A 13731-nucleotide genomic window follows, 5' to 3' on the forward strand; every position below is an offset into this window, starting at 1 on the left:
CAATGGCATGTAGCAGCTAATACAGAGTGACAACTACTGATGGAGAGAGAGAGAGAGAGAGGGAGGGAGGGAGGGAGGGAGGGAGAGAGAGAGAGAGAGAGAGAGAGAGAGAGCTCACCATGCCAATAAACCGTTAAATGAAAACTAATTGAAAGACGAGAGAAAGGGAGACAGAGGGAGGGATAAAGAGACAGAGAGACGGAGAGGAGGGAGGGCCGAGAGATACAGAGATAGAGAGGCAGAGAGAGAGAGAAAGAGAGAGAGAGAGGGGAGGGGAGATTGACAACAGCCAAAGTCACCTCAGAGTTAATAGTTTCTTATTGGATCTCTCTGAAAGAGGGAGGAGAGAGGCTTTTGCTGACTATATGTTACTGTCTTTCAATTCTAATTATCACATGGCAAGTCAGTTAGTCTAGTATTGGGTCTTAAAATATTGTTTACCGCAAAAAAAAAAAGAAAATAATAATTTCACTTGTTTCCAATTCAGTTTCACCTATTTTGAGAATTTTCTTGAAATAAGCAATAACATCTTGAGCTAGTATGAAGATAATGTCACTTGATTCAAGAGAATTCTCAAACCAAGTTGATTTGCATTGGAAATGAGTGAATTTGGAATTTGGAAACAAGCAGATTTTTTCCACTTGTTTTAAGAATAGAGAGTAAATGATTGATACTTTTTGTGGTCCTTTTATCTATATTATTGTTATTGCTGTCATCAAATGCTTTTGTATTTTTTTTTTTAACCATACTAATGGACCCCAATGAATTGAACTGGATTGAGAAAGAGAGATGGAAATAAAGAGAAACAGAGATCGTTGTCTATTCCGATTCCAAATAGTTAGAACCAAGGCAAGAGTTTCTTCTTGTGGTCCGCAAGGAAAATACAAACAACATTACAACGCACAGAAATGCAGATGGAGAGAGAAAGGAAGACGGAGACAGAGAGAAAAAGGTAGGGAGAAGGAGAGAGAGAGACTGAAAGAGAGAGCTGCTTGACAGTGTGTAGGTGGTTCATTAATGTTGTCATTTGGAGAGGCTTTGTGTTGACAAGACGACCGACACTCCTCCTCCTCCACCCATCCCCTCCCAGTCTGTCTATCTCGCTGACACATCTTTAAATAACACCAGCTCTACTTGATCTACGTCTCTCCATCTCTACGTCTTTCTTTCTTTCTCTCTCTTACCATCTCCAATACGAACCAAAAACAAATACTGTGAGAAAAGCATTTTCTGAAAGCCAAGTGTATGCGTTTCTTTAATGAATCTAAATTGCATCAGTTTGATGCTACAGTTTATACTATGAATTTCATATCATAAGCATTTGTGCATAAAAAACAACAAACTACAAATACAAAGATGGGTTTAGGATTCTGGCTTTATCCACTGAGAAAAGAAGTGTTCTGATATGCAACTTTGTGCATTTTTTCTGAAATATTAGCTAAATTAAATGGGTTAATAACAAAATAAATAAAAGTCATAATACAAAAAGTGTTAGGATTTGTGTCCATATTCAACACATAAAATTTCATTCTTGCAGGATGAAATTCATTTTTTTCTCCTATTGAGCTGTGGTGCCCTGCTGTAAAGGCATTGCATATTTTCCACTGTAGCTGTTTTCAGCCTATTAGAGATGCAGCATATGAAAATCCCTCAGACTAAACTAATTGAAATTCCTTCTTTTGGCATCTTTAACATGTGACTGGTAGAAAGTTGCTGTGTGCGATAACAGGATTGTTTCTGCAGCTCTGGCATAGTATTGCGGATACACACACACACGCACACACACACACACACACACACACACAAACTCACAAACAAACAGTTGTTGTTTAGTGATATAGTGTGAATAAACAGTTAACTAATAGTGTTGCTGCTTTGCTTATTGCTGCCATACATCATATCACAACCTGCTCATTATAAAGACATACAGAGAGAGAAGGGAAGGCAGAGACTCTATCTGCATGTTTTATTGCTAAGTTCAGCATTTCTCTGCCAGCTGTAGCTGTGTGTGCGTGTGTGTGTGTGTGTGTGTGTGTGTGTGTGTTAACCGCTTTCATTTGCTACTTCATTTAGTGGTCTTCAGCGGTGTAAAAGTCAATGAATTTAAGAAAAGATAAATAATGCTTCAGGGACAAACATAGACACACACATATATTATACATACATAAATATAGACATTAGATAGAAAGATATATTGTGTATGGATCTCGGTAAATAGATAGATATGGACTTTCAAACAGCTCACTGCTAGATATATTATTTGTTTAATAACTCTCTACTAGAGTCTGTTAAATCTTACCTCTATGACTAGGTCAGGTTGGGAGGTGACTCTGATGGGTGCCTGTTGTTGTTGGTCTGTAGTATAAGACACGGTGTAGACCACACTTCCTCCATAGGCTGATAGCTAGAGAGAGAGAGAGAGAGGGAGAGAGAGAGAAAAGATAAGTTGATGTTGTGGATCTATACAATAGAAAACTGTGTAGACTTCATTCGTGTATTTACTATTATATGTTTGGCATTTAGCTGACACTCTTATCCAAAGTAACTAACAACATACACAAGAGGAAAATGAGTTACAGTTAGGTTATAGTGACTTGTACGGTGGCCTTTTTAGGACATTCTCAGCCGCCTTTGTCATGTTCTTTGGCACAGTGAGATGGACTTCGTCAGGCTTATAGCTGCATGCTGGCAGATTTATATGGAGTTTGTCAGACTAAGCTGTACTTTGCATTTCGTACTGACCGCAAAGTCCGACGAATTCCATCTAAGTCTGACAAAGTACAGCCAAGACTGAGAAAATCCAACTAAGAGGGACAAAGGCAGCTGAGGATGTCCTAAAAAGGCCACCGTAGAATGGCATAACTAATGTTTTTCAACACGTATGAAAATGTAGTCTTTTTTTTTTCTGATATTTTCACCCTCAATTTCACTGTCTGAGCTTTTAATGAATGGACAACTAAAATGTGACAACTAAAACTGAGATTTGCTTGGGTTTTAAAGCTCTAAATGGTTTGTTTCCATTTGCATTATGTGTAAATATTGGAACCAAATGGGGTTTTGCCGGGATGAGAAAGTGGAAAAAAGATTATTCTCATCACTCCTATAATTCAGAAGTCTGTAAGTGTATATTCACAATATATTACAAAAACAACAACTACTACTATTACTGCTACTACTACTACCACTAGTACTAATAGTGTTTTCTGTTCTAAAGTGCTATTCAGTACAGAGCACAACAATATGCTCATATCTTGTTGTCTTGTGTTGTTTCAGTGCAGCGTTTTCTGTCGAGTCCACAGAATGAGCTTTAGCTGGGGAAACGCTGCGTCGGCATGATCCTGAAATTTATTATTCTGCTCCAACCTGAACAGTAATGGGTGGGCGAGCGAGATAATAATGCTACCATAAAAACCAGAGAGAGAGAGAGAGAGAGAGAGAGAGAGAGATGGAGAAAGAGGGGGAGAGAGACAGAGAGCTAGAGCTTGAGACGGGAAGATAGAGAGAGATAGAGATAGACAGAGAGAGAGAGAGAGAGACAGAGAAAGACAGAGAGAGAGAGAGAGGTGGACTTAGTGCCTCTATAAACCTCTTCCATTCTGCATCATTACTCTCAGTTCTTAAACCAGGAGGAGGAATCACCCATTTCACACCTGACTGAAAACACACACACACACACACACACACACATGCACACGCACACACACAGAAGCAGGCACGACGGTGCGGTGTTATACTTGGGAGGACATTTTATTGACTAACAATTATTCTCTATCTAACCCCATTTGCAGATTTGGACTCCGTAAGATAGTAAAAGCATAGTTTACACACACACACACACACACTACAAAGCGTACAGGCATCAGACACTTGTACTGCCGCTCCTACTTCTTAGCTATTAGCCCGTCTGCACCCCGGCATTGACTCCACCGTGCTGTAAGTACACAGGATTGGCCTTAATCCACTGAGACTACAGGAAGAAAGCGCTTTGCATACCTTAGAGACCGGAATTTGGTTTACAGTGGGTTATGAATGCTACAAGAAGCCTGTTTCCCTTCTTCTAGTCAACTGTAAATATCAATTCTTCCCAAAAGTCCCTTTCGATTTTTCTAGTTTTTACTGTCTTTACACCCTGACATGAAAACCCATTGAATAAGAACTCATTCAACTTTCATTTGGATGTAGTAGCCAGCAAAATCCAGGTAGGAAAACAAAAAGGCTCATTTCTGACGATGTATTTAAATGGAAAACTGAATGCACCTTGGTTACGTAGGAGTGCAAACCACTTATTCACCCATTTGTATGAAAGGCCTTGAACAAAAAGTTGACTTTTATCCTGCTGTTTTTTCGCTTTTCTTTCTCACCATTGCCATTTTATCTGTTATTTTTGTTAAGGCATTTTTGTAACATTTGATTTGAAAAGCAGCAGCAGAAGAAGAAGAATACTAATACTAAGCCATTTTTGCTTTGATAACAGCAGTGAGTCTGTTTGGATGACTCTCTACCCAGTTAGCACATCTGAATTGAGGAATTTACCTCCTTTGAAATTATTGACATTTCTCAAAAAAAAAAAACTTGTTTCTCTGACGCCATCCTCTCAACCCAGCCAATAATCAAAGCTTTTGTCATGGCAACCTAATGACCCGTCTCTGTCCTGGGGAGAGGAGAAAAGGAAATAAAAAGAAGACAAGAGCGGAAAGAGAAAAGACCGGCAGAATGGAACAGCGGGAGAGGGGAGCAGCGCGAGGGAGAGGGGAATTATGGGGACTGGAAACGAGGAAACAATGTCAATGTTTAGGATGGAGAGCGCGCGCGCGCGCGCACACACACACACACACAAACACACACACTGACTCACACAAATACAATAGACATCAGTAGGGGCCCTATGAGAGCTTGCTAAGCCTGTTATTAACTCTATTAGTGGCCAGAATAAGAAGACTCTATCGTCAATAGCTGTCAGAGAAAAAGACATAATCCCAGCTGTTAAAACGCTAATCAGGAATCTGACACAATCTTCATTAAAGTAAAGCTTTTGTCAAGCACTATGTGTATTTGTTGGCCCTGAGAAAAGGAGCCATCTGCTGAAAGTCACATTACTTTGACAAACTACGGTCGAATGCGGGACGGCGCTCCGCCGGCCGAAGGAAACGCGGTTTCATGACTTCAAATTCTCAGCGAATCAAGGAAAACACGGCCCGACCCGACCTGACCCGACACCAGAGGGGAAACATGGGAAATACTGTTGATAACGTCCGTGACCCCCGTGTTTGCATCCTCTCTGCGAAGCCTTTGCTATTGTCTGCGAGAGTGAAAATGGAGTGGACACGCGGGGGAGAAAAAAAGGAAGCACAAGATTGATTGTTCCTGTAAGCAAAGAAATAAGAGGAAAGAGAGAGAGGGAGGGGGAGAAGAGGAGAGGAAGGAGGAGACGATGAGTAGAGGAAAGTTACAGTATGAGATTTCATTCATTGCCTATGGGGAGGAGGGGGTAGGGGCAGAGAGCGGCAAGAGGCGTGAAAATGAGTCGCTATCAGCCTCAATCCTCCACCAGGGTTCCCATCGGGGCCCTGATGTAATATGACTTTTCTGTGACTTTCCATAACTAAGTCGGAGCATTTCCATGACCTAAAACATTTTTTATTCCTCCCTGGTTTGTGATAATGTTGTTTTTCTAAAGGGGTAAACAGTCTGGTTTCCACTAGAGTTGGTCTTGCTGAGGATGAACAAACACCTAAAAACCACCATCTGATGCAAAGGATGTGTGGAATAAGTTGGGAAAGACATTTTGGTGTATATTCCTGTAAAGTGGTCTATTTGTAAAATTCCCTAATATTCCCTGACTTCCTCAGACAATTGATCAAATGTGCTGGTTTGTCTTGGATCAATAGCCTTTTTGTAACGTCTACATGAATAAACTGAGCCCAGAGAAGGGTTGTAAAATCAATCAAAAGACACCAAATAGACAAAAAATAAGAAAAGAAAAAACTTGCTATCCATTGATACACTGATACAGCCTTGTACCATATACATATGCAAAGAAGAATGAATAGATCAACAAGTCAATTTTATCAAATTACTTTTCATACATGCCAGCAGTGTTGGCTGCTGATGCTTTACTCAGTAACATATTATAGTTAGGTTATTACTTTTCCAGTAATGGATAATTTCACAAAGGACTTTTTCAATTTCAGCGCGATTACCAATCACAAAACAGTTTTTTTTTTCCCTTTTGCTATCATCCCCTCTAAACATCAGATTGAGGGTGTTATCCAAAAATTAAATCCCACCACCCTCCCTTGATTCGTTTTCCTCATAATTAGCTGTCGTCTTCTCACGCCGAGCTCGCTCCGATGACAAATGACAGAAAAAAGTTTTCTTTCTCTGGGTGGAAATGTTCTCGTCGCTTTGGTTTGATCCAGCGGAAGGAAGAGAAAAAACATTGGACATCAACGCTGTTTGGTTTCTCTGATCATACACAGGGGGGGAAACTGACTTATCCTGATTTTTGGCAGTAAAAGAGGATGCAACCACAAACTAACAGAAAAGCATGCAGTAATAGAATCAATTACTGCACCTAGGGAGTACTAACTGAAGTAATGGCATTACTTTGGAAATGAGCAATAAGTAAAGGCTAATGTATTACTTTTTCTGAGTAATGAGCACAACATAACACATGCTAGATGCTTCACAGAAATATGTTTGCCAATCTGCATTTCAAATGTCCCTTTGCTGTCAATTTTAGGAGGAGAAAGGCAGGCAGTGGCAACCAATCCCCTCTTGGGTAAATCGGGCATAAGAGAGTATAGGAGAGAGAGAGAGAGAGAGAGAGAGAGAGAGAGAGAGGACAAAGAAAATCATCTTTCAGGAAATGAAAACCAGATTGTCACCAAAGCTTCAGAAAACAAACTCCTCTAAAACGACACACGCGCACACACGCACGCATGCACACACACACACACAAAAAAAAAGCCCACTGAAACAAAGAAATACACACACAGAAACAGAGAAATATAACCACACACGCACACATACACCTGGGTCGTCTTTCTGATGCCTGTGGTTGTTTACTCTTGGTAGGCTATCGGGAGCTTTCACTGTCTGTTTATCTACCGGTTACACACACACGCACACGCACACACACACACACACACATACTATTGTTATTCCTAGCAGTGGGGTTAGATTGGCTCCAGATGGACCAAGAGACAGTGGAATGCAGAAAAACATACGACTACACTGACCCTCGGTGTATATGACTGTGTGTGTGTGTGTGTGTGTGTGTGTGTGTGTGTGTAATATATGTTGGGAAAGAGAAAGCAGGTCACAAAATAGCAGGAAAGCCAAAATGCACAAACTTTCAGCAGAAACTTTTCCATAAGGCGAAAATCGAATCTTTCCGACAGTATTTGTGAACGGTGTACTTTTCTAATCTGTGATGTCATCGAGAGACACTCTCTGGAGCTATTCCATTGACGATGCACTGGAGACTGATTTTGTAGGAAAATAATATGTTTCTTTGAGCTTTTCCATCCAGGTGAGCTCTTCCAGCCTTTAGTCCATGAGAGAGAAGAGACAGTTACAGTCATTTAAATTATGGATCACAACCCCCCCAAACGAAGTGATGCTCACTGACAATCCCCTAGTGCGAGTGCAAATATGCAGATGACACCCAATTTCACTGTTCAGACTATTCTATTTGATTCATTACTAGAAGAAGCTTAGAGGCTGCAAATTATGAGCACTGCACAAGAAATTGGCATTTATGACAAAAATTACAAAATCAATAATACATTTGTATATTTTTTCCAATTGTAAATGGTTGTTGATCTATGCCAACATAGAAACAGCATAGAAACCAGTCTAACAAGTTCTACAACATATTGATTGCCACAACAGAAACAGCACAGAAACCAATAGCCGTCAACAAAAAGTCGGCTAGACAGAGGAGCTATACTGTTGCATTTGAAGGTGGTTATGAGCAGGACTGTGATTGTGATTATGATATTATGAATGTGAAAGATGGTGCCAGAGGACTGTAGGTTAGACAGAGCACACAGTATGCGCATCTCGTCCAGTAAGATGACGGAGAGCAGCTCCCTCATTTGCTTCCAGCCTTTTACAGCCAATCAATGACCGTTCTGCTCTCCCACGGCTGGCTGGCTCTTGAAAGTCAACTTTGGCAGCTTGCTGTGTATGTATCACACAGATTTGGAGTAACAAACAATGGCAAAACACCCACTTAAACAACTGTCCAATACATTTAGCGCAGATCCACCTCTAAGGATGGGATCACACTTGTAGCTGCTGCATGTCATTTTAACATCAATAAATCATTACCACGTTAACTTTGAGACATTAGTATAATTACCGTTAACAAACAAGACCGTTACAGAGAAGATTGGCAGCCTCTACCGGCCTCTACACTGCATTTTACATTTTGGGCCACTGGGTTGGATTTAGTAGGAAATCTACTGTATTGCTTTACAGCACAAAGAGAGGTTACTTTACAGCACAAAACAGGAGCTGTTTTCATATATGCATAACTTTATATACGTATATTGGCTGTTATCAAAGGCTGGTATCAGCTCAAGTAGTCTGTGCAACAGGAAGCAATGAGGTTTATAGGAAATATGGTCTTTACTTTAAGAAACCCCAAAAACCTTTCATGTGCTACTCTCTGACATAAAACTCACTAATTTCAAATAAGAGAATCCATCATCGCTGCATCATTGTCTTGCAGATGCGTTGCGATGAAGGTGCCACACGCGTTTGATTTATTCTACTTATGCGCTCATTATGCATGTGTAAACTAAACCGAATGCAGGCGAGCCGCATATTTTGCTTGCCTTCCGTGAAGTTTTTGTGATGATAACATTTCAGCAGTGAATCAGAAATGCTATCGCTTCAATTGATAATTGTCTAATAAGTCTCATCTCGTTACATTTGAGCCATGGGATCGTTGTGTAGAGCTCTGCACACAGTTTACAGCAACACAAATGCATTACTGATGAACTGTGATGCCGAATGTTGTTTTGGGTGTTGAGAAATGGAACAAATGTGCTCCGATCAATGTAAAGGCATTGTTACAGCAATTTCTTAGCGTGGGCCTATCCACCCTCGTACTTTTTCATATACTGTATCTGCTTAGCTGCGTTATAGCCTATCAGCATGATAGATCTCTATGTGCAGTGTACATGCAAAGAGGCGCGCAGAGAGGATAGGAGGAGGAGAGGGAAAAGAAAGAGGAGGGAGAGAAGGGGGAGAGGAAATGGGAGGGGGGGGGGGGGGATCCATCTCGAGCAATGGAGACCAGATTAGAAAAGGCACTATAAACAAACTCCTCGACACACACATACACACAAACACACACACACACACTACATTATTCTCTCTGATAAGTCACAGCTCAGCAGCTTGGTAGCGGCTGATATTCCTCTCGCAGAAAAGGGAGAAATTTTTGTCCGCACACAGTTTAGAAAAACACTTTCAAGACAGATTTCATTCATCACAAACAGCGAGGTGTCAGCCTCTATAGCCGAGGTGAAGTAGGGGCATTTTTCTAAGCGCGTTGCTATTTTTCTGCCTCTGGTTTGCACCTGTAGCAGGTTTTCTTATTTAAGGGTTTTTTTTTTTTTGCTGTTATTTCTTCTTTATTGGACAGGATATAGTTCAGAGACAGGGAAGATGAGAAATAGTTGGAGAGGGTTTGGGGAAGAGAGAGAGAGTGAGAGAGAGAGCGAAAGAGAGGGAGTGAAGATGACATGTAGCACAAGCCGAGTTGGACATGTTTTTGAGCTTTCTTTCATCAACTGCCAGCTAAGGATGTTTCTCCTCTCTCTCCCTCTCTGTCTCCATCTTCCTCCATCCATCTCTCCCACCTCTCTCTCTTTCTTTCTGTCCATCCCTGTCCCTGTTTCCCTCTAAATTATGAGCGATTGCAGTGTTTCTTGTCTTGACTGTGAATCTACTGGTACAGTGAACTTGGTTACAAGATGGTTACGAGGTTAGCTCTTCATCTCGTCATGCCTTCTCTCTCTCTCCCTCCTCTCTCATCCCCCCTTTCACTGCCAAACAAACCAAAAGAGGTGTAAAAATATTCTTTTAACAGAGCATGCTTTGATGCTACTGTGGTAATGGCTCTCCTTGTGAATGAGCAGTCATTGGACCTACACAGGCGATGAACTACCCAATGAACATCAGTGGAACACGCTTCTGGACCAATGAGCATCCATGGAGCGTGCTAACGGGCCAATGAGCATCCTCGCTGCTGATGATACAGGAAGTCATGCGAGAGAATCGCGAATTTTGTCACACACACACATATATATACTCACGCACACTGCTTGCTTGTCGCTAGGTACACACCCTGTCACTTCCAATGACACACGCTAACATGATAGACTACTGTGTGTGTGTGTGTGTGTAAGTGAAAGAGTAGTCAAGTCACATATTATCCATCTCTGTAACACGATCAGAGATTGAAGCAAAGAATCTCTTCTTCACACTCGCATGTTGCTCCTGGCGATCACACACACACACACACAGACACACACACACACAGTGGTAATTTGTTTGTTTCCCATGTTTCGAGGCATTCGGTTCTGCTCTGCTGTCCCTAATGCCTCCAAAACACATCATTATCTGACTTATATAGGCCTGGGAGTGTGTGTGTGTGTGAGTGTGTGTGTGTGTATGTGAGTATGTGTCTGAATGAGTATGTGTGTGTGTGTGTGAGCGCACACACACACACACACACACACACACACACACACAGAAAAACAGTTGATTATCGAGTTCAACAGGCGAAACACTGTTTACCCTGAGAGAGACAGAGCGGGTGAGGGAGAGAGAGAGAGAGAGAGAGAGAGAGGGAGAGAGGGAGGAGCAAGAGAGCTTGGGGGAAGTAGAGAAAGATGATTTAGGAATAGGGAGGAGAAAAATCGGAGTCCTGGAGAGAAGGAGCGAGAGCTAGAGGAGCAGACCAAGGAAGAGAAGCAGGGATGGAGGGATGGTTAGAGGGATAGAGAGATGGAGGCTCAGACAAAGAAGGGAGATGACAAGCCAGGCCTGCGGGGCGCCGAGTAATGAAATTCAGCGGTATATTCCTCTAAGCCATGACACCCAGACAAACATCACAGTCTGTCTGTTGTTGTAGTAGCGCAACAACTCGGCTTTAGAAACATGGACTGCAGCTATCTGCCAGCTGGAGTGATAAAGTCTAATTGTGGCAACAGCAAAATGCAAAGGCAAATTCAAATAGTCCGCATGAGGAGGAGCCGATCCAGAGCAGCAGGGCTGGGAGGGAGGTAAACACACACACTCACCCGCCTGGACCAACAGTTCCATCCAGGGGAGATATTTTTAGATCATCAGGGAAACAAATCTAGCTATATTTCCCTGGCCTGATGTTATGTCAGCTTTTACATATTTCCTTGTCTATGATGTCATTAGACGGTAAAAAGTCAGTTAGCAGTGACCTGACCTCATCAATAAACATTTTCAGATGCCACATTAGATTGCAGCTCTCCTTGCTGTGTGTTATTACAGTGTAATCAGACCTAAACAAACTATAACAAAACTCCTACCATTCATCTGACCTTGGCTAGTATCTACTGGTTGGACTGCTGGATGGAGCTACACCTTCAGAATAATAAACCACTGCAAACAGAAAGAAGTCTCCAGCTTTCCCACTGTGTTAGTACTTTCTCCTAATATACCATATGTTACAAATGTCTTCTGAAATTGTAATTTAAGCACTGTAGCTCATCAATATGTGATTTTACTTCAGGTAGTTCTAATCACATATTGTGATAGTCACATAATTTCAGATATATTTCTCGAATAAATTTTCTTCCAATGCAGACTGTCCAATGCATGTATCTTGCAAATATATTCTAAATATATTTTGGCCACCCAAAATAGATTTAGAACAAATTTCATCTACATGTACAAATACAATTTTTGGCCAATTTTTGTATATTTTATTATTTTCAAACATCACTATTTACTATTTACACTATATACTACTTATGCTGAACTGTATGCAAAATTGGTAAACTGCCATTTTAAACTATGATGCTGCTGTAGTTATACTGCAGAATGAAAAATACCTAGAAAATATTTTTAAAGAGTAATTTTACAAAAATAAGTAAAAAAGTAAAGTAAAAAACAAAAAAACAAAGCTGTTCCTGTACATAATCCTTGGTTGCCAGTGTGTGTTTTTTCTCAACTACACAGCAACACTTGAAACTCGTTTTCCAAAATTGTCAACACAAAATGAAGCCAGTCAACACCAAAATTTGGAGCACCTTTTATGTTTGTGGAGGTCTGAAGGTAACACAACAGAATTCCCCCAAACCTTCATTGTTCTGCAGCTGAGAATAGAGTTCTGAGATTTTCACTATTTGAAAATTCACTTTCTGATATGATTAAAATGTAAATGAATTGTGTGTGTTTTTATTTGTGTGTGCATCTAACCTTGTTTCCCAGGTATAGTTCGGGCGCGCTCCAATAGTAGGAGGAGCCGAGATCCGTCACAACGTCCGAGTGGCGGACGCTGAGATACGGAGGCGTGTGTCTGTGGATAGACCACACCCTCCCTCCCGTCTCTCCAATCAGGTGCCAGCCCGTCAGAGTGGTCTCCTAGACAACCACCAATGAAAAAGAAGGAGGAAGTAAAGGTTAGATTACGGTTCACATATATTCTTCTTATTGTTGTAAGTGGCGGACTGATTAGTGATCAATGCTTTGCAAGAAAATGCCCCATCTTTAGCAAATGAATTACGGTTTCTTGAAATTCCAATTATGGATGAATACTCTTATGACTTTAACTATGGATCAATACAATACGATTCCAATTATTGATCAATATTGTTTGGAGCTTGGTCAATATCTACAAACTGTAGCAAGTCAGTGTCACGTCAAATATAAAAATCTTCAATGGGATTTTGTTATGGGAGTGCCATTTCATCATGTGCTTGCTAAAAAATGTTGAATTTTAAAATAGTCTCACCATATCAAAATGTGACAACGTATCAACACAAATGTAAAGGATAGAAATACAGAATCAAAACACATTTAAACCTCAAAATGTGTTTAAAAGTCATGTACATCCGTCAAACATGTCAGCCATGAAATCTTACAACTGACACCGAGGAAGAGATTTTTACTCAGCAACTCCTGAAGGATTTTAGAAACACACTCACACCCATTGAAGTGATTACAGTTTGTGTGTGTGTGTGTGTGCGTGTGTGTGTGTGTGACAAGCAGACACACATCTGTCGTTGCAATTAACCTGACCTTGGCTTCCCCTTTCACACACACAAACACACACGCACACACACACACACACACACACTATCGGTGTCTAAATCAGAGCTGTCAGCCTGTCAACGTCTCCTCTCCCCTCCTCTCCCACCCCGCCTGTCAGTCAAAAACTGTTTTCCTCTTTTCACCTCTCTTCCCCTTCTTTCCTCTTGTCTTGTCTCCTCCCTTCTCCTTTTCAGTCTCGCCCCCCCCCCCCATCAACTCTTCTCCTCTGCTCTCACCTCCAACGCCGGCCCAAAGCTCTTCTTCTTCATCCAGTTTCTGTAACCTCTCTCTCCTCCTCCTCCTCTCCTCGATTATCCAGCCTCTATGACCTCTCTCCCTCCTCCCCTCTCCTTTCTTCTCCTCTTCCTCACTCTTCAGCTCCCCTCCTCTATCTACGCCTCCCTCGTCCCCTTTCTTCCC

The 13731-nt window shown here is 41.3% G+C and overlaps 1 protein-coding gene across 1 annotated transcript in view; it reads right to left on the reverse strand.

Annotated features, from left to right (window-relative positions):
• lama2 (laminin, alpha 2) overlaps nucleotides 1-13731 on the reverse strand; it is a 168922-nt gene that overhangs the window by 106208 nt on the left and 48983 nt on the right. The window contains exons 14-15 of the mRNA XM_078290077.1: nucleotides 12478-12642; nucleotides 2300-2404 (exon numbers count right to left, since the gene is read on the reverse strand). Coding sequence (XP_078146203.1) covers nucleotides 2300-2404; nucleotides 12478-12642 — 270 coding nt within the window. The remainder of the gene's footprint in view (nucleotides 1-2299; nucleotides 2405-12477; nucleotides 12643-13731) is intronic.

This window comes from Centroberyx gerrardi, chromosome 18 (assembly GCF_048128805.1).
Source record: "Centroberyx gerrardi isolate f3 chromosome 18, fCenGer3.hap1.cur.20231027, whole genome shotgun sequence".
In the NCBI taxonomy this organism is placed as follows: Eukaryota; Metazoa; Chordata; class Actinopteri; order Beryciformes; family Berycidae; genus Centroberyx; species Centroberyx gerrardi.